The 21846-nt window shown below is 43.7% G+C and overlaps 1 protein-coding gene across 1 annotated transcript in view; it reads left to right on the forward strand.

Moving 5' to 3' along the window:
• The window catches only part of LOC126095339 (lachesin-like), a 177905-nt gene that overhangs the window by 129365 nt on the left and 26694 nt on the right, over positions 1-21846 (forward strand). Inside the window, exon 2 of the mRNA XM_049910144.1 lies at positions 15781-15988. Within this exon, the coding sequence (XP_049766101.1) occupies positions 15781-15988 (208 nt within the window). The remainder of the gene's footprint in view (positions 1-15780; positions 15989-21846) is intronic.

Below are 21846 nucleotides of genomic sequence, written 5' to 3' on the forward strand. Positions count from 1 at the left end.
GTTCCTAGAATGCCTGTGACATTGCCCTGAGGAATCGTTTCTTTATCCTCTCGAAATGATATTCAGATAAGACTTTGAAACAGTGCGACATGGGACATAGTCTCCGAGTCAATTTTGATCTCATGGCTTCCAGTCTTCACCTGAAAAAGTGAAGTCCCCACCTAATCCAATGCCACATCGGGAAACTTGTTTTTAATGTTCAAGTTTTCTGTAGATCACTCTGCCACAGCGGGTCCTCATCACCAGTGTTCACTGACAACAGCAGTGCGTGCAGGAACTGAAACCCAGTGTGCCACGCTACATCGTTGCTACTAGTGCACCGTTCCTTGTAGACACACTGGAAAGTCCGCGTAGATACAACAACAGATCGGACAGCTTCATTCATTGTGTTGTCACCAGCACTTCCAAACACCCTCATCAACAAAAGCGTGCATCACCTCGATATGTCGTGTAGGTTTATTGCTATTGTGCCCGTAACTGTACCGGTCGGAAGCTCACCCATGACGCCGTTCGTAGAAATACTCATAGTTACTACAAGGTGTTTCAAAAATGACCGGTATATTTGAAACGGCCATAAAAACTAAACGAGCAGCGATAGAAATACACCGTTTGTTGCAATATGCTTGGGACAACAGTACATTTTCAGGCGGACAAACTTTCGAAATTACAGTAGTTACAATTTTCAACAACAGATGGCGCTGCAAGTGATGTGAAAGATATAGAAGACAACGCAGTCTGTGGGTGCGACATTCTGTACGTCGTCTTTCTGCTGTAAGCGTGTGCTGTTCACAATGTGCAAGTGTGCTGTAGACAACATGGTTTATTCCTTAGAACAGAGGATTTTTCTGGTGTTGGAATTCCACCGCCTAGAACACAGTGTTGTTGCAACAAGACGAAGTTTTCAACGAAGGTTTAATGTAACCAAAGGACCGAAAAGCGATACAATAGAGGATCTGTTTGAAAAATTTCAACGGACTGGGAACGTGACGGATGAACGTGCTGGAAAGGTAGGGCGACCGCGTACGGCAACCACAGAGGGCAACGCGCAGCTAGTGCAGCAGGTGATCCAACAGTGGCCTCGGGTTTCCGTTCGCCATGTTGCAGCTGCGGTCCAAATGACGCCAACGTCCACGTATCGTCTCATGCGCCAGAGTTTACACCTCTATCCGTACAAAATTCAAACGTGGCAACCCCTCAGCGCCGCTACCATTGCTGCACAAGAGACATTCGCTAACGATATAGTGCACAGGATTGATGACGGCGATATGCATGTGGGCAGCATTTGGTTTACTGACGAAGCTTATTTTTACCTGGACGGCTTCGTCAATAAACAGAACTGGCGCATATGGGGAACCGAAAAGCCCCATGTTGCAGTCCCATCGTCCCTGCATCCTCAAAAAGTACTGGTCTGGGCCGCCATTTCTTCCAAAGGAATCATTGGCCCATTTTTCAGATCTGAAACGATTACTGCATCACGCTATCTGGACATTCTTCGTGAATTTGTGGCGGTACAAACTGCCTTAGACGACACTGCGAACACCTCGTGGTTTATGCAAGATGGTGCCCGGCCACATCGCATGACCGACGTCTTTAATTTCCTGAATGAATATTTCGATGATCGCGTGATTGCTTTGGGCTATCCGAAACATACAGGAGGCGGCGTGGATTGGCCTCCCTATTCGCCAGACATGAGACCCTGTGACTTCTTTCTGTGGGGACACTTGAAAGACCAGGTGTACCGCCAGAATCCAGAAACAATTGAACAGCTGAAGCAGTACATCTCATCTGCATGTGAAGCCATTCCGCCAGACACGTTGTGAAAGGTTTCGGGTAATTTCATTCAGAGACTACGCCATATTATTGCTACGCATGGTGGTTATGTGGAAAATATCGTACTATAGAGTTTCCCAGACCGCAGCGCCATCTGTTGTTGAAAATTGTAACTACTGTAATTTCGAAAGTTTGTCTGCCTGAAAATGTACTGTTGTCCCAAGCATATTGCAACAAACGGTGTATTTCTATCGCTGCTCGTTTAGTTTTTATTGCCGTTTCAAATATACCGGTCATTTTTGAAACACCCTGTATGTATTGTACCTGTAGGTAGAACAAAGCGCTGGACTGCATTCCAGCATTTCAATTAAAAGTAAAGCACCAGTAGGGTCGCAATAGAGACGTCTGGGGATCAGAAGAGCGAATATCTATCTTGCTATGGACAGTCACGACCAATGATTGGATCCGCATATCACGTTACGCACAGAAATATTGTCAAGCAGGGAAGTTGCTCGATGGATGCACCAGAGTCAAAGAGATGTGATGCGGACATGGAATCAGTTCCATTTGACAGATAGTGTTGAGGACTTACTCCGCACCAGCCGTGCTCATTCGACAGGTGCGCTGAATGGTAGGTATCTAACACTTTTGAGTCAATGGAACAATGGGCTGAGTGCTCCAGAACTAAATTCGGCGTCCGAAGAGACTACAGGACGTCACGTACCGCATAAAACTGTTAGCAGGCGATTGCATGAGGAAAATCTCCTGTCCCGACAACTACGGCAGGCTCCACTTTGTGCACTACAACATCGTGGATCTCGTTACAGGTGGGCAAGAAATCGTCCAGAACGGACGCACCAGGATTGGCGGTGGGTGTCGTTTGTGGATGAAACTAGGATCTGTTTGCACTGTGATAATCGCAGAGAACGTATTTAAAGACAATCCGGTAATACTGAACGCTTCCAGCACTGTGTCCCAGATCTGCAACTAACTGATTGTGGTACGATATGCTGGGGTGGCATTAGCACAAGTCTCACGATTGTTGACGGTAATTTCGCTGTTCTGTGCTACAGGGAAGGGATTCTGCGAAGAGTAGAGTTACCGAACCACCAACATTTTGGTGAAAACTTCTTCTTAGATGATAACTCGCGTGCTCATCTTGCTGTTCGCGTGAGCACGATCCTTTAGCATTCTAGGATCAACACAATGGAGTGACATGTCCATTCTCCGGTCAGCTACCCAATCGAACTTGTATGGGATCGATTTAAAAGAGCTGTTTTCGGACATCGACAACCACCAAGTACTGTATGCGAATTATACGGAATCACGATTGAAGAATGGGACAATTTGGGTCAGGGACGGCTTGATGACCTCATGGATGGTACGCCACGACAGATTCAAGCCTGCATCTGAGAGAGGTGACTATCCACCACACACTGATGTTGCCCAGGTGAGCTGTGAGGAAACCTCCCATAGGAAGACGACGATTTCGTCGTTACAGACATGTCTGGTTTTTTTTTTTTATTTGGTGACCTGGACACATTGTTAATATGCGTATTATAGCTACTATCTGCCTTTCTGCCGTGTCCCCACGTCCACCCATCTCACTGCGTTTATCATATACAACCAACCGACACACGCACACCTCTTTACGTATTACGCCAGTTTTTCACTGTCTACAGCGCGGCAGTGGAACCAGTGTGTTCTGTTAAAAGGTAACTAATATCTTGTGCAGTGAGCATACAAGGGGTACACTACCAACCCCATCCCAATATCACAAACTTTCACCGGCTCTAATGCTAGTAATTACAATAGTTCCTACTGGCTGTTGTGCAGTCGGGTGTTACGTAACGTCCGTCCTTGATGACCTCGATGTCAACGGAACGTTAAACTCTGATCTTCCTTCTTCACTTCATCTAAATGATACAGCTACTCTTCAGCATCTGGTTGTCAGGCTGTGGCCTCATGGAAAATAACCTGGCCACACTTACTGATAGTTTGTTATTCAACACCTAAACCCATCTGTAGTATTTCGTTTCCGAAACGGATTAAGACGCTGCCAATGTCATGTTGTTGTTGTGGTCTTCAGTCCTGAGACTGGTTTGATGCAGCTCTCCATGCTACTCTATCCTGTGCATGCTTCTTCATCTCCCAGTACCTACTGCAACCTACATCCTTCTGAATCTGCTTAGTGTATTCATCTCTTGGTCTCCCTCTACGATTTTTACCCTCCACGCTGCCCTCCAATGCTAAATTTGTGATCCCTTGATGCCTCAGAACATGTCCTACCAATCGATCCCTTTTTCTTGTCAAGTTGTGCCACAAACTCCTCTTCTCCCCAATTCTATTCAATACCTCCTCATTAGTTATGTGATCTACCCATCTAATCTTCAGCATTCTTCTGTAGCACCACATTTCGAAAGCTTTTATTCTTGTCCAAACTATTTATCGTCCATGTTTCACTTCCATACATGGCTACACTCCATACATATACTTCCTGACACTTAAATCTATACTCGATGTTAACAAATTTCTCTTCTTCAGAAACGCTTTCCTTGCCATTGCCAGTCTACATTTTATATCCTCTCTGCTTACACCATCATCAGTTATTTTGCTCCCCAAATAGCAAAACTCATCTGCTACTTTAAGTGTCTCATTTCCTAATCTAATTCCCGCAGCATCACCCGACTTAATTCGACTACATTCCATTAGCCTCGTTTTGCTTTTGTTGATGTTCATCTTAGCCTGCCGGAGTGGCCGAGCGGTTAATGGCGCTACAGTCTGGAACCGCACGACCGCTACGGTCGCAGGTTCGAATCCTGCCTCGGGCATGGATGAGTGTGATGTCCTTAGGTTAGTTAGATTTAAGTAGTTCTAAGTTCTAGGGGACTTACGACCACAGCAGTTGAGTCCCATAGTGCTCAGAGCCATTTGAACCATTTTGTTCATCTTATATCCTCCGTTCAAGACGCTGTCCATTCCGTTCAGCTGCTCTTCCAAGTCCTTTGCTGTCTCTGACAGAATTACAATGTCATCGGCGAACCTCAACGTTTTTATTTCTTCTCCATGGACTTTAATACCTACTCCGAATTTTTCTTTTGTTTCCATGCTCAATATACAGATTGAATAACATCGGGGAGAGGCTACGACCATGTCTCACTCCCTTCCCAACCACTGCTTCCCTTTCATGCCCCTCGACTCTTATAACTGCCATCTGGTTTCTGCACAAATTGTAAATAGCCTTTCGCTCCCTGTATTTTACCCCTGCCTCCTTTAGAATTTGAAAGAGAGTATTCCAGTCAACATTGTCAAAAGCTTTCTCTAAGTCTACAAATGCTAGAAACGTAGGTTTGCCTTTCCTTAATCTTTCTTCTAAGATAAGTCGTAAGGTCAGTATTGCCTCAAGTGTTCCAACATTTCTACGGAATTTAAAATGATCTTCGCTGAGGTCGGCTTCTACCAGTTTTTCCATTCGTCTGTAAAGAATTCGCGCTAGTATTTTGTAGCTGTGACTTATTAAACTGATAGTTCGATAAATTTCACATCTGTCAACACCTGCTTTCTTTGGGATTTGAATTATTATATTCTTCTTGAAGTCTGAGGGTATTTCGCCTGTCTCATACATCTTGCTCACCAGATGGTAAGGTTTTGTCACGACTGGCTCTCCCAAGGCCGTCAGTAGTTCCAATGGAATGTTTTCTACTCCAGGGGCCTTGTTTCGACTCAGGTCTTTCAGTGCTCTGTCAAACTCTTCACGCAGTATCATATCTCCCATTTCATCTTCATCTACATCCTCTTCCATTTCCATAATATTGTCCTCAAGTACATCGCCCTTGTATAGACCCTCTATATACTCCTACCACCTCTCTGCTTTCCCTTCTTTGCTTAGAACTGAGCTCTTGATATTCATACAAGTGGCTCTCTTTTCTCCAAAGGTCTCTTTAATTTTCCTGTAGGCAGTATCTATCTTGCCCCCAGTGAGATAAGCCTCTACATCCTTACATTTGTCCTCTAGTCATCCCTGCTTAGCCATTTTGCACTTCCTGTCAATCTCATTTTTGAGACGTTTGTATTCCTTTTTGCCTGTTTCATTTACTGCATTTTTATATTTTCTCCTTTCATCAATTAAATTCAATATTTCTTCTGTTACCCAAGGATTTCTACTAGCCCTCGTCTTTTTACCTACTTGATCCTCTGCTGCCTTCACTACTTTATCCCTCAGAGCTACCCATTCCTCTTCTACTGTATTTCTTTCCCCCATTCCTGTCAATTGTTGCCTTATGCTCTCCCTGAAATTCTGTACAACCTCTGGTTTAGTCAGTTTATCCAGGTCCCATCTCCTTAAATTCCCACCATTTTGCAGTTTCTTCAGTTTTAATCTACCGTTCATAACCAATAGATTGTGGTCAGAGTCGACATCTGCCCCTGCAAATGTCTTACAATTTAAAATCTGGTTCCTAAATCTCTGTCTTACCATTATATAATCTATCTGAAACCTTCTAGTATCTCCAATGTCCTATTCTCTTTAAAAAGATCTGCCTTCGGTACTGAAATATGTGTCTGTCACTAGAACAAAATGAGTGGGTGGCATATGAAGAGTTCCTCCATGAGAAATAATTAATTGCAAATTGGTTATCTATTGGGTGTAAAATTTTAGTCAGCCTATCAAAGATAATAATTGCTAATAATTACCAGAACAGCTAGTCACCGCCCTACTGACTGGCACATGTACTTTCTATCCACTAAGTTTCAAAGCAATGGCACACTTATTTAAGTTAACAGCAATGTTGTACATTTTTGCGGGAAAGCTGCTTCGAAAACTTTGGTATGGTAGAAAAATGTACAAATTCTGTCCACCGGACGCAGTACTATCAAGTGTCCTCACGGACAGACGCCACGCATGGCGCCTTCATCTTCATAATATACGTATGCAACCCACCACCTTACATGATTAGTGGATTCTAAGATGTTGTACCAGTTTCACTTTGCACACCACGTATAGAACCCTGTCATAATTTTAGCCGCGTTCATGGTGAAGCAGAACTCAATATTTTGAAAATTATTTCCATCCTAGGGATCGCAAATGTAACTGGCAGCTGATCATGAGAAAGAACCAACAGAGCCCCTTATAGTGCCGCAAAACGAGGCCTATAAATGAAGTGCCTGTGTCTAAGTTACTATTCTGGCGCTGTGATGAATGCTGTGTTACTTTGTGTACCCTGTGTAGGTAATCATATTCATAACCTGATGATTAGGAAATCAGGATGTTATAAATGAAGGTCCAGCGTAAACAGCAGCCAACAAAAAGCTGCTGCTATTTTCGTTCTTACTACCAATATCCAGTCGTATAGCTAATTTTTTACGCTCTTGTTAGTAGTGTCATATTTGCAACAGTAGCCAAAACGTTTTTTCGTCAATTAAAGTACGATGTGGCGAACTATCCTGAAGAACGTTACCAAATTGGCTGGAGACGTGGAAGCTTACGAACATGGAGCATGTTTTGTTCATTTCGTAACATCGGACAAACTAACAGGAAACAGAAAAAGTAAAGGTTACAATAACGATTCAGTTCAAAAGCCACGTATGTTCACTCGTACCTACCACAAACAAGATACAGTGTGGCTATAGCAAGAAAAGAGTGTCTGAAAAAAAGAAGTTCAACAAAATACATTGTATTATAAAAATAAATGGCAGGGTGGATGCATGTTCCACATCTCATCCTAAACCACTCGACCGATTTCAACCGAACTTGTGCACATATCATTCCCTGTCTGCAAAGAGTCACTCTATGTTGGGTAGTGGGGGTAAGTACCACCTACCCATCAAAGTGGCGGAAGTGAGGGGTGAAAATGCAGTGCAGCTAACGGCGCGCGAATACCCGGACTTTTGAGAATGGGAGCACTTAGCGACTTCCAACAAACTTTGTGAAATTTTTTCTCGCTGAAAAGAAGAACGTTTACCGCTTAATACATTTCTTGCTGTTCGTGCAGTAAAACAGCAGCATCAGTCACGACGTTTGAGTTAATTACTTTGTTACTATCTGTATTTGTGACACATTCTGCGGACAATATTGTTACATAGCTCAGAACGATCTGCAGAATTATATCATTGTACAACATATTGTTCAGGAGATATGGAGCTACAGACAAAGAGGCGAGAGAAACTGTCGCACGATGCATGCTTTATTACTTGTTTACTATTGACTACAGTATATTTGCAGTATATCTAGCTGATAGTATCCAATTGTGCCACTGCTGTACAGGACGAAATTCGCAGCAGATACAACTTGTACAAATATGTATGAAAAACTTGGTACACATACTATTTACTAAATGGAAGAAAATACTGGGAGGGGGGGAGGGGATGCGGGGTACGAACCACCAGGCTGATACTGTGGTGGGGGTGGCAGCTTGGTGGTGAAGAGAGGAGGTAGGGAGGATGAGATGGACCTAGTGGAGAAGGGGGTGATGGGCAAAACGAAGACAGCAATAAATACACTCACGAGCGACACCGACTACTCACATAGTCCACTATAGATTTAAGTGTGAGGAAGTCCCTTCTGACGGTATTTCTCAGTAGTGTAGCCTTACATGGAAGTAAAACATGGACAATATTCAGAGTAGAAATAACTAGATGGTTTTGAAATGTTGTGCTGGAGAATAATACTAAAGAGTAGATGGGTAGTTCGAATGGTACAACTTGACAAAGAAGAGATCGATTGACAGTACACGACCCGAAACATCATGGAATCGTCAGTCTGGCAATTAAACGAAATCTGTGACGAGAGAGGTGGAGGGTGGAGGGAGGAGAAGGCAAAAAATGCAGAAGGAGACCAAGGCTTGACGACAGTATTTCAGTTGAAACCAATGCTCGTTACAAACGCTATCTAAAAGTGGAGGGACTTGCAGTGGAAACCTGTATGAAATCAGTCTTCCTACTGAAGATCATAACAGCGTCTTTCATATCACCTTCTGGAATTTGTTTTAGTAGCAATTTCTGAGCACACATGGATGTAATTCATTGTTAGCGAGATGAAAGAAATACATTATGGGATTCTAGAATGTTCCCGCGGAGCTTTAAAACCTTCGTACAGAATTCCATCACGTAATTCTTATGATCGTCGGAGGTATACAATCAAACGGTTGAATGAGTTGTGGTTACAGCGAGCGAGAACAGCACTTTCTAGTATATACTTCGAGAAAACCAAAACATTTGCAAGCAAGGCAAACATATTATTAAAACAGGACATTTTGCAACAGCCCATGCTAAAGAGCTTGAAGGCACAATGAGAGATTTTTTAATTTCTCATCCCGCTGGAACTGGTAACATAATTTGCTCCGAATAAATTGGAGCCCTATTACGCAGAGTTGTTTTACATGCCATAAGCATTCAAGGCACGGCGTGCAGTTTTACACATGAACGCAAGCTGGGCTGAATACAAATGCGCGCCACTTATGCAGCAACGAGCCGGGAGCAATAAACACATTAATATGAGATGAGGAGGCTCCACATCGAACGAAACCGTTCTAAACAAGGGAAAGGGCGCTTTCACTCGTGGAAATATAGCACTCTGCTAGTGCTGCATTCTACTGCCAGAAGGAATACATCGTGGATGGCTAAAAATAAATGGCATCGAAGTTAGCGGGTTTTAGAAAGCAGCTGACGCTACGAGTCTTATGAGAGAGGATGTCGTCAGATAAAACCAATTTCTTTGCCCTCGGCGAATAAATGTATTAAGACCATCTGATTTATAAGTAATTTATTTGCAGGAAGAAGTCCATTTTCAAGCCATAGAGGTTTTGGTGAAGAAAGACTGAGGTGACAAAAGTCATGGAATAGTAATATGAACACATGCAGATGGCGGAAATATCACGTAAACAATGTACAAAAGGGCAGTGCATTGACGCAGCTGTCATATGTACTCCGGTGATTCGCGTGAAAAGGTTTGCGACGTGGTTTGACCCCACAGCGGGAATTTACAGGCTTTGAACGTGGAGTGGAAGTTGGAGCTAGCGCATGATAGATTCCATTTCGAAAATCGTTATGGACTTCAACATTCCGAGATGCACAGCGTCAAGAGTTTGGCGAGAATACCAAATTTCAGGCCATTACCTTTCACCACGGACAGCGGAGTGGCCGATGGACTCCACTTAGCGACCGAGAGCAGTGGCGTCTGTTAAGAGTTGTCGGTGCTAACAGACAAGCAACACAGTGTGAAATAATCTCAGAAATAAATATGGAACGTACGACGAACGTATCCGTTGGGATAGTGCGGCGAAATCTGGCATCAATGGGCTATGGCAGCAGATGACCAACATGAGTGCCTTTGACCGCAGCATGACATCACCTGCAGCTCCTCTGCTGGGCTCGTAACCATACCAGTTGGACCCTAGAGTGCTGGAAAACCGTGGCCTGGTCAGATGAGTCCCGATTTCATTTGGCAAGAGCTGGTGGTAGGGTTCAAGTATGGAGAAGACTCGACGAAGCCATAGTCACAAGGTACTGTGCAAGCTGGTGGTGTCCCCATAATGGTGTGGGCTGGGAATGGACTGAGTTCTGATTATGTTCGAATACACGGACACCATTTCCAAACAATGATGGAATTTTTATTGAAGACAATGTGCCATGTCACTGGGCCACAGCTATTCGCGGTTGGTTTGAAGAACACTCTGGACAATTCGAACGAATGACATTTGCCACCCACATCACCCGAAATGAACCCCATCGAACACTTATGAGACATAATCAAGACGTCCACTCGTGCACAATATCCTGCACCTGCCGCACTTTCGCAATTATGGAAGGATGTAGAGGAAGGATTGCTCAATATTTCTGCAGGGGACTTTCAGCGACTTGTTGTGTCTACGCCACGTCGAGCTGCTGCACCACGCCGAGCGTAAGGAAGTTGGACACGACTTTAGGAGGTGTCCCATGTGTAATACAAATCATCTTACTTCATCTGTACTGTATTTGCTCGCGACATAGAATTTCTGATATTTGTTTGTCTCCAATACAGCAGCAGAAGTTATAATCATCGTAAACTCATGAAGAACATACACTCCTGGAAATTGAAATAAGAACACCGTGAATTCATTGTCCCAGGAAGGGGAAACTTTATTGACACATTCCTGGGGTCAGATACATCACATGATCACACTGACAGAACCACAGGCACATAGACACAGGCAACAGAGCATGCACAATGTCGGCACTAGTACAGTGTATATCCACCTTTCGCAGCAATGCAGGCTGCTATTCTCCCATGGAGACGATCGTAGAGATGCTGGATGTAGTCCTGTGGAACGGCTTGCCATGCCATTTCCACCTGGCGCCTCAGTTGGACCAGCGTTCGTGCTGGACGTGCAGACCGCGTGAGACGACGCTTCATCCAGTCCCAAACATGCTCAATGGGGGACAGATCCGGAGATCTTGCTGGCCAGGGTAGTTGACTTAAACCTTCTAGAGCACGTTGGGTGGCACGGGATACATGCGGACGTGCATTGTCCTGTTGGAACAGCAAGTTCCCTTGCCGGTCTAGGAATGGTAGAACGATGGGTTCGATGACGGTTTGGATGTACCGTGCACTATTCAGTGCCCCCTCGACGATCACCAGTGCTGTACGGCCAGTGTAGGAGATCGCTCCCCACACCATGATGCCGGGTGTTGGCCCTGTGTGCCTCGGTCGTATGCAGTCCTGATTGTGGCGCTCACCTGCACGGCGCCAAACACGCATACGACCATCATTGGCACCAAGGCAGAAGCGACTCTCATCGCTGAAGATGACACGTCTCCATTCGTCCCTCCATTCACGCCTGTCGCGACACCACTGGAGGCGGGCTGCACGATGTTGGGGCGTGAGCGGAAGACGGCCTAACGGTGTGCGGGACCGTAGCCCAGCTTCATGGAGACGGTTGCGAATGGTCCTCGCCGATACCCCAGGAGTAACAGTGTCCCTAATTTGCTGGGAAGTGGCGATGCGGTCCCCTACGGCACTGCGTAGGATCCTACGGTCTTGGCGTGCTTCCGTGCGTCGCTGCGGTCCGGTCCCAGGTCGACGGGCACGTGCACCTTCCGCCGACCACTGGCGACAACATCGATGTACTGTCAAGACCTCACGCCCCACGTGTTGAGCAATTCGGCGGTACGTCCACCCGGCCTCCCGCATGCCCACTATACGCCCTCGCTCAAAGTCCGTCAACTGCACATACGGTTCACGTCGACGCTGTCGCGGCATGCTACCAGTGTTAAAGACTGCGATGGAGCTCCGTATGCCACGGCAAACTGGCTGACACTGACGGCGGCGGTGCACAAATGCTGCGCAGCTAGCGCCATTCGGCGGCCAACACCGCGGTTCCTGGTGTGTCCGCTGTGCCGTGCGTGTGATCATTGCTTGTACAGCCCTCTCGCAGTGTCCGGAGCAAGTATGGTGGGTCTGACACACCGGTGTCAATGTGTTCTTTTTTCCATTTCCAGGAGTGTACATCATGAGAAATTCATCAAACGACTTGCTGCAATAGAGTTTAACATGTTAACGAAAAGTGCCTCTCACCTTCATCGAGAGTATTATTATTTTTGTTTCTCTGAATTTCGAGGTTTAAGTTATTGCTCGATTCGGCCCACCAAACGAGCTCCGTACAAAGTTCATTTTGAAGCATTGTGACCTTCACGCCACATGCCAAAAAATTTTCTACATCCAGTTACTTCCTTAAAACACATTTGAGATCAGAATATCTTTGTCCAAACATGTACCTTGCGGAAAAATTTCGTCGTCAATACACTGGATGTGTAGTAACGTGGGGCAGACGAATGGAGGTGGCAGGTTGGGGAAGGAACGGGCATCCGGGAGGTGCTGCTTTGTTGGTGAAACCAATTCACACCTAAGGAGAATGAATGTAATTTATCGCTTGTACCAGCAGCCTGGAGTTTCTTGCCTACTTGCAGGTGAGGTACGTGTTTTGTACTTTTTGGTACAATGGCTTTTGCGTTTTGCGTGATGTGCAAGGGGTAAGGTATATCCGCAATACAGCAGTTACGTAAAACAAAGAACTAATAAGAGAAGGAAGGTGAGAGAGTTTATTAACACCTTTAGTAATGAGTTAGTATTGGACATGAGCCCACGAGAGCAGTATTCAGCGTATCAAAGATAGCACCGAACTGTGAGGAAAAACAACTCTGACTCGCACCGGGTCAACGGCCTTGCGGCAGTGGTAACACAGGTTCCCGTCGTATCACCGAAGTTAAGCGCTGTCGGGCTGGGCTAGCACTTGGATGGGTGACCATCCAGTCTGCCGAGCACTGTTGGCTAGCGGGGTGGACTCAGCCCTTGTGAGACAAACTGAGGAGCTACTTGATTGAAAAGTAGCGGCTCCGTTTACGACAACTGACAACGGCGGGGAGAGCGGTGTGCTGACCAAATGCCCTTCCATATCCGCATCCAGTGACACCAACAGGCCGGGGTTGGAGCGGCGGTTGATCACTACCGTTGGGCCTTCCGAGGCCTGTTCGGACGGAGTTTAGTTTTCACACCCGCTCCGGAGGCGGACGATCAAAATTGGCCTATCTATCTCAAGGACATAAAATGTTTTTCAGGACAGTTTGCTCGACCAGTACATAGACGCCACTGCGAAGGGTTCTGTAGACATATTACTCCTTTTCCTTTTTCACTGGAGCGGCACGAGAAGCCATTCTACATATACATCTACATCTCTACACTTCATACCATCGTGAGGTGCATGGTGGAGGATACGTTCCACTGTACCAGTTATTAGGTTTCTTCCTGTTCCATGCATATCCAGCCTGTTCCACTCACGTATGCAGCACAGGAAGAATGATTGTTTGAATGCCTCTGTGCTTGCACTAGTTATTCTAACCTTATTCTCATGATGCCTTCGTGAGCGATGTGTATGGTATTGTACTATATACCTAAATCTCATTTAAAGCCATTTCTTGAAACTTTGTTAACAGACTTTCTCGGGATAGTTTATGTCTATCTTCACGAGTTTTGCACCCTCAAATGGTTCAAATGCTTCTAAGCACTACGGGACTTAACATGTGAGGTCATCAGTCCCCTAGACTTAGAACTACTTGAACGTAACTAACCTAAGGACATCACACACATCCGTGCCCGAGGCAGGATTCGATGCTGCGACCTTAGCAGCAGCGCGGTTCCGGACTGAAGCGCCTAGAACTGCACGACCACAATTAATGACAGTTCAAAAAATGGTTCAAATGGCTCTGAGCACTATGGGACTCAACTGCTGAGGTCATTAGTCCCCTAGAACTTAGAACTAGTTAAACCTAACTAACCTAAGGACATCACAAACATCCATGCCCGAGGCAGGATTCGAACCTGCGACCGTAGCGGTCTGGCGGTTCCAGACTGCAGCGCCTTTAACCGCACGGCCACTTCGGCCGGCCATTAATGACAGTCAGACCAATGTCCAGTTAGAACCATTATGTGAAATAATTGTTTGTAGTGAAATAGGCTCTACCTGAAAAACAAAATAAATAAAAGAAAATGTGTTCTAGAAAATGTATTTTAGAGAAAATTGTAAGGATCTGGAATTCGGAGCTAAAATACCACAAAATTGAACCAATAACTCTGGGAAGGAAAACAAATGGCTTTTTCGGATGATTTCGCAATACTTTCAGTAAACCTTACAGAAGCAGTTACTCAAATAAACAGTGTGCAAAAATTAGCAATCAGAGCTGGTCTCAAAATTTCAGCTGAAAAAACAAAATTCATGACAAATACAAAAAATGCACCAAAATACATAGAAACACAAATAGGTAAAATAGAGCGAGTAAATAAATTTAAATATCTTGGAGAAACTATACAACAGAATGGACTAGAAAAATCTGCAGTCGATGTAAGAATTAACAAAATGGAAAGAGCTTATGGTTCGACCAAGAATATTTACAACAAGAAATGTATATCTAGAAAAACAAAACTAAAACACTACACCACAGTGGTACGACCAGAATGTTTATATGGATCTGAATGCTTAACGATGAACTATAAGATGGACAAACTAGAGGTACTGGAAAGGAGGATTATTAGAAAAAAATGGGCGCAATGAAAGCTGCAGATGGTTGGAAAATAAGAAGTAATGAGGAGATCTACAAAAATATAGAGAAAATATCTGAAGTAATGGCCAAACGAAGATTAACCTTTTTGGGCATCTCTACCGAATGGATGGAAATAGACAAACAAAACAAATACTCCTACATTTCTGGAAGAAGAAATCGACAATAGCATCGATTATATAAGTAAGAAAAGATCTTGAAAGAAACAACATCAAAGAATCAGACATAGCAGAAAGAAACGATTTTAAAAACAAAATACTAAATTTGGAAGGCTTCCAAAGCAGAAGAAATAAAAAATCGGGAACAACATGGACAGAAGAAAGGAAGAGACTTAATGGGGAGCTAATGAGAGAATACTGGAAAAATAGGAAACAACAACAAAGGAAGAAGAGGAACTAAAGTTGTTAACGTGATCCTAGTTGGTCAATACGATTGTAAAAAAAAGAAGAAGAAAATATAATAAAAAAGGTAGTTCGTGCTAAAAGGGCCAGAAATACTTTATGGTGAAGCAGTGAAGACCGAGGGTTTCTGTCTTCCTAAACAATCAACAAATACACGTGACGAATATCGCACAGTTCGTCGGGAAAATTCGAAACATGTCGTGTGCTGTCGCCGTACCGGGAGAGGTCGCAGCAGCTTTTGGGCGGCGTAGCCGGAACTGCTGACATCGGCGCACTTGACCACGCTAGAGTCAGACGGCTGGTACTTGCCGCTGGCACTTACCTGCTCGTTTTACGCGTCTGCCCGCGACCCTCACCCTTCTGACAGCGGACATCTCGTGGCGTGAGCACGGCATTACGACTAAAGTAATGTAGTACTTTTGTAAACCACTTTGCACATGTAGCTACGTCACTGGAGCTTCACGCGAGCTCGGCTGAGCTGAGAGATCAGTCGCACACCGTGTCGTCATTTGGCTGTCCGCAGGTGGCGTGGATCCACATCGACCGGCAGATGATCGTGACGATCCACAAGCACGTGATAGCGCGCGTGCCGCGCTTCAGCGTGTCGCACGACAACCAGAAGACGTGGCTGCTGCACGTGACGGGCGTGCAGCAGGAGGACCGCGGCTACTACATGTGCCAGGTCAACACCAACCCCATGATCAGCCAGGTCGGCTACCTGCAGGTCGTAGGTGAGTCAGCGCCGACGCCCAACTTCCGCCTAGGTCTAGTGCCAGAGGGAGCTGCTCCACACTCACGAATAAAGCGAACTTGCACACTGTTAGGACACCTCGTACCACCAGTTAGCACGCGTTAAAATTCCCCTGAAGTGGTATACGCCTCTTGCCACCTACTGGCATTTATCCGAAGATCTCAGTGCCACCTAACATCTAAAGGTGAATGACTCGTAAACGTCAGTGCTGCCGACAAAATGGTTTTAAGGTAGTAAAACGCACGTAATAGATATAAGCATAATTTTAAAGTGTCACAATAGCAAATTGATATAGCCTTAAATCGTAAAAAATCGCATTGGTGAAAATTAGAATATTGAAACGTTACAAACAAGGTGTAGATCACAATGTTAATACCAACTAGAAGTAAATTCTAGATTGTTGAAAACGAACCGGGCGTTATTGCACAAGAATCACACTTTAGAGCTGAAGAAATGAACGAAAGTGCCATGATTTCCAAATCTTAAAAGTTCTCCAACTGTGTCTTGAATTACTACTCTGGTGCTTGGAGTACCTGAATTAAATTCCTGACGGAAGAGACAAGCACATTAACTACAAGAGCTACAGTCGATGAAAACTTTCATTCTACCAGTTAACTGTTCATTTTGTGATGGTTTAACGTAAAAACGGCACAGTGTCCAACTAAAATACTGAAGAAATTTAATGTTGACCTTCTTAGTTGAATTTTGTAACCTTTTCAAAATATTTTGATGATTATGCTCTGAAATCATCGATTTTCATGCTGTCTTACTGTCTTAAAAATTAAATTTCCGTTAAAAATGTTTGAAAACTAATTATAACTTTCCCATTATTCAATAATGTGGAGATCGTATTGTATTTAAAAACTTGAGCATCAATACAACATTTGTTTTGATATAAACAATTTCTAGAGAACAATCTTTTCCCAAATTAAGTGACATGTAAAATAACTCCCCCTAGCACCAGACCTCTCAATTGCTTTACGACAGGGATTCCCAACCTTTTCAGCTGGCGGACCCCTTCTTCAGTCGAAAACCCATGGCGGACACCGAGTCAGTCAGGAGCACAGTAACTTTAAATTTCAAAGCGAAACCCATGGGAACTGAAAGCTTCTTAATGGAAGTGCCATGTTCCCAATGACCCACCCCCTCCTCCACCCCTCCCCCCCTCCCGAAGTATCAATAGTCTTTGGTTTAGAGATGAATGAAAAAACTTGAAATTAACGATCCAATTTGAATTCCCACTGTATCCAGACACTTACTAGTGGATTTACTCCCTTTGTTCAACACACTATAGCCTGATTAAAATTACTTGCTAATTGCAATTTCACACGATGGAGCTGTCTTCCTCTAAGAGCAATCAACTCATTCATTTCAACTGGAAACTTCCCTTGTTGTGAAGGCGTTAGAGAAACTGCACCCTTCTTCAATGAGCCTGACTTCAGCCACCGATCCATGTTAGAAGTAATAAACTGGTCAAAAATCGACTTATGAAACAGGTAGTGCACTGACAAAGCAAGTTTAACATTTAATGATGCCTGGGGCCGCATACGTGCCAGCGAGCGCTGTGATTGGTCTACAAAGCTCGCTCCGCGCATGCGTAAAAGGTTTCAGTGCATGTAGCGCCGTGGGCCGGGGCACGAACGACCCCAGTATTGTTGCTAAACAGTCGATCAGAGAAGCCGCATTCTCCGGCACTAAACTGTGTATGTGTTCTCACTTAGGAACCGCAAAGGCTGCTTGGGGATACGACCTGAAGTATACTTGTTTTTCACACGAAAAAAAAAAAACAGTGATGAATTAGATTTTCACATTTTTATTCAATAATTTTACTCATTATTTTACACGATTTGGTGAAAGGTGGCCGCGGATCCCCTAGAAAAAGCCGGCGGACCCCACAGGTTGGGAAGCCCTGCTTTACGATATCTTTCTAGAGAACAATCTTTTCGCAAATTGACATGTAAAATAGCTCCCTCTAGCACCAGATCTCTCAATTGCTTTACGATATCTCTTATTTTCCATTTATCAATGCAAACTCAGACTCTAGATGTTCTTCAGCCTCTAATTCCCCAGTTAGACTTACAAGAGAAAATGTTAACTACAATGTCGGACAATTTAGAAAAATGTAGTACACTCCAATGTTATTTTGCAACGCTCACACATTAAGCATCCTCTATAGTGCACTTGAGACACAGCAGAACAATTGATAATAAGCAGTGGATAATAATAAAACTGTTACAATTCATAAATAATATAACATCATATACAAATAACTAAATCTACAGAGTTACATAACTCCAGAGAAGATGTGGTGAAATAGCAGACTATGTATCAATTTAGAAACCTTTGAATATCAAAGAAAAGTAAAGCGGAAACAAAATGAGTAAGCACAATAGCATAGATAGGGTGGAGACATTACTGAGATGGTTACTTCAAATTTAGGAAAGTGGAAGGACAAAGCCGATAATTAATAATTCAGTGGCGACTATTAAGTAGCGACTATATGCTTAACGTTTCTGTTAAACTTAAGGGCTTACAACAGATTTATCTTTCGCCTTTTGTATGGCAAAAGGTGGACGTCGAACGTCAGCCGATAGCTGATAACTTTACTCCGTAAATGCTTAGCAACTGGAGAATAACATTACTTGACTGACCGGCATTTACGTCATGTAATTTATGTAGACCATCGCAGTCTAGGTTTTGTTTATCGACTTTTCTGTTAAAAACGTCCTATTGAAGCTTTGCAAGCCTAATAAGATATTTTAAAGTTTCAAGGTTTCTGTTTGTCGTGGCTCTTGCTTTGAGACACTTGCTAAGTGCGGCATATAGCAACACTGTCTATGAAAAAAAATTAAACTGGGAGGGCATATGGGGGTATGACCTTAAGCTTTGTTTCTTTCGCAGTTCGATGTTAATCATTGCAGATCCAAATCCTTTACTAGAGGCAATCAATTTTGTGAATTCTACCTCTGAAAATCTTTAGATTTAAGAACAGTTGTGAGGTCATGGAGGGAAAGCCTACCTGTTTTTATGCTGATTGGTGTTGAGAATAAATCGTTCTTGCTTCTGTTATTGTAGCTTTTCTGGACAACTTGAAATCAACATGTACACGTATTAACGTCAGTGCTGAGATGTAGAAAGTTCACAAACGCGTTATTAACCTCCTTGGTCTGTATGTTATGGTGTCGAGTGTTCATGTGATTAGAGTATATGCTAAGCTGTCTGCTGTTCCCATCCTCCACATACGGTGCATAGTTAATAAAACTCATCTAGTGCTTAGTATTTGCAATAAGAGTTTCCTAACTTAGGAAAGTTTTGCACAATGATCAATGAAATTCTCTACCGAATGTATACAGCGAGAGGACCCCATCAGTGAGCCAAGTAATTGCCTATTGAAATTATTTGAAATAAAAACCTTAGATAGCTGTTGAATTTAACGTAGTAACACATAATGCCCTCGTAAATTACGGAAAAGCTTTTGTCACCAAAACTATTGAAGGAAACAAATATCTGACCCAGTTTGTTAGACAGATATATAATAGCACTAAATAATATGTTATTTTGTGGCGATCAAGTCACTCTGTTGAAAACTGTACTTAATACGAGCTGTGTATCATCTACACAGTACACGTAGTCCAAACACATCTCTGCACTGACAGCCCACACGTCCACACAGTGCCTGTGAATGTTAAAGATCCGCAGTCCAGATTATATGCTGCTCACAGTTGAAACTTACAGTCAGCTTTCAGTTGCCTTTAGTTTAGAACTAAATATATATTTAGAGAACAGGAATAAAATTTTCATAAAAATGAGCTAATTCACTTTGCTTTTGGTTAGAAGCCTGACATAATGACCCATTTACATAGGTTCGTGTTGGACATACTGATGTACTCAGTCTATACGTAATCGAGTACGCTCTACATCTTAAAACATAACCAAAAAAAAAATAATGTGAAAAGTGTATATTATTTTATAACATACCTCTCATATACGGAAGGTAATATAAGGTTACCACAAACGATTTATTCGTTTTCGAAGGTCTAGGTTTTCAAAAGCATTACACGTACAACTACAATTGAGGCATGAATAGAGCCATAAACTCATCAACTTTCCAATTTTCATTCTACAAATCTGAGGGCCCCTCTGTTCACACGAAACACGTCCAAGCGGTAGTCAAGTTCTTTCCATACCTTAGACAGCAGCACCTGTCAGTGGTCATTACAGCAACACCGACGCACCCTGTGAGCTGTTCCAGTGTTCTTGGCAGTGGGCGCACGTAAACACGGTTGTTATTGTACAGTGAAAGGAAAAAGTCACAAGGCGTTAGGTACGGTGACGTGGGGGGCCAAGGGCACAGGGCCACATTATGTCCTCCACTACACCTTATCCGGCGATGCGGAAGTTCGGCGTTTATGTAGCGAAGAACATCGATGCTCCACTGAGGGTTTTCCCCGTCTTGTTGAAAAATGAAATTCCCGGAATCAGCTGTCAGTCGTGGGAACAGCCACAACAACAGCATATCGAGATAATAGACGCCAGTCACAGTCTTCTCACAGAAGAAAGGCGGCCCGTACAGCTCCGACTGCGACATGGCGCAGAAAACCTTAATCTTCGGCGAATCTCGTTCATATGCATCACTTTCAGGACGATTTTCAGTGCCTCTCACTCTCTCATTGTGGCGATTCACCTTTCCAGATTAATGGAGATTGCTTCGTCGCTAAATATCAGTTTGGAGACACAAAAACTCTTTTCTTGACTGGTCACCATATTGTCAAGCCACTGCACTTGTAACGACAATTCTTGGGCATAATGTATACTCGGTGAGTTTTCAGGTCTATTCATTGCTCAGATTATAGTAATTTGGACAATATAGGACATTGAAAACGAATGAATCATTATAATGGCCCTGTATAAAATATATATAATGTAAAAAATTGTTTCTAAGTGAATGTGAAACATATGTCATACAGAGAAAATAATCAAGTTTAAAAATACATTAGATGTGTACAAATGCTGAAAAGGTATCATATTTCACTCATCGAGAACTCGGTATATATTAAAGCAGTCCCACTGTATTTGGAAAGCTCTTCCTGAGAGTGTATTTTGGGCGCGTTCATTAACGGACACTGCAGTACGTGCTCCATGGTCTGAATCGCGCAACACTCACACTTATCAGCATGCGCGTAATCCCATCTTCTCATGTGTTGTTTGACCCTCCCATGCGCGCATGAAGTCGGTTCAAAATTCTCCAGTTCGCCAGTCCATATGAGAACCCGAGGAGATTGGAACTTGAACTTTATTAAGGGTGTTTGGATATTCTTATTGCCAGAGAGATTTTATGGACATCTCAGGTGGCTCCACTAAATTTATGAAACATCAGCTGGATATAAGTCGTTTGGAAACAGGTTGATGGTTGTCAGGCGGGCGTCAATTACCTGTTTGTTCCGTTCTTTTGAGCTCACGATCGGTTTTCTGACATGTGGTGGAGCAATATACGATAATGATTTAAAAAACACTGTAACCGGTTTCTGGCGGTTAGTTATATTTCTGAGAGTATTATTAAAGACATTGTCAAATTTCCTGACGTGCTTAATCTGTCCCAAAGCGGGCACCAATACTCGTGGACCGGGAAAGTGGTGGCGAGTGCTCTCGACCGTAGTGGTACGGTCGCGTTTACCTATATCCCCCCGGTCCCCTGCACCCAACCACCCGAATACACACACACACACACACACACACACACACACACACACACACACGCGCACACACACATACACCATCTTTCCGGATGTTACTGTGTTCTGTATACCAATCCGTGCTAAGATTCACATATGTTTCTCA

The sequence above is a fragment of the Schistocerca cancellata genome, chromosome 8, assembly GCF_023864275.1.
Source record: "Schistocerca cancellata isolate TAMUIC-IGC-003103 chromosome 8, iqSchCanc2.1, whole genome shotgun sequence".
NCBI classification, from domain to species: Eukaryota; Metazoa; Arthropoda; class Insecta; order Orthoptera; family Acrididae; genus Schistocerca; species Schistocerca cancellata.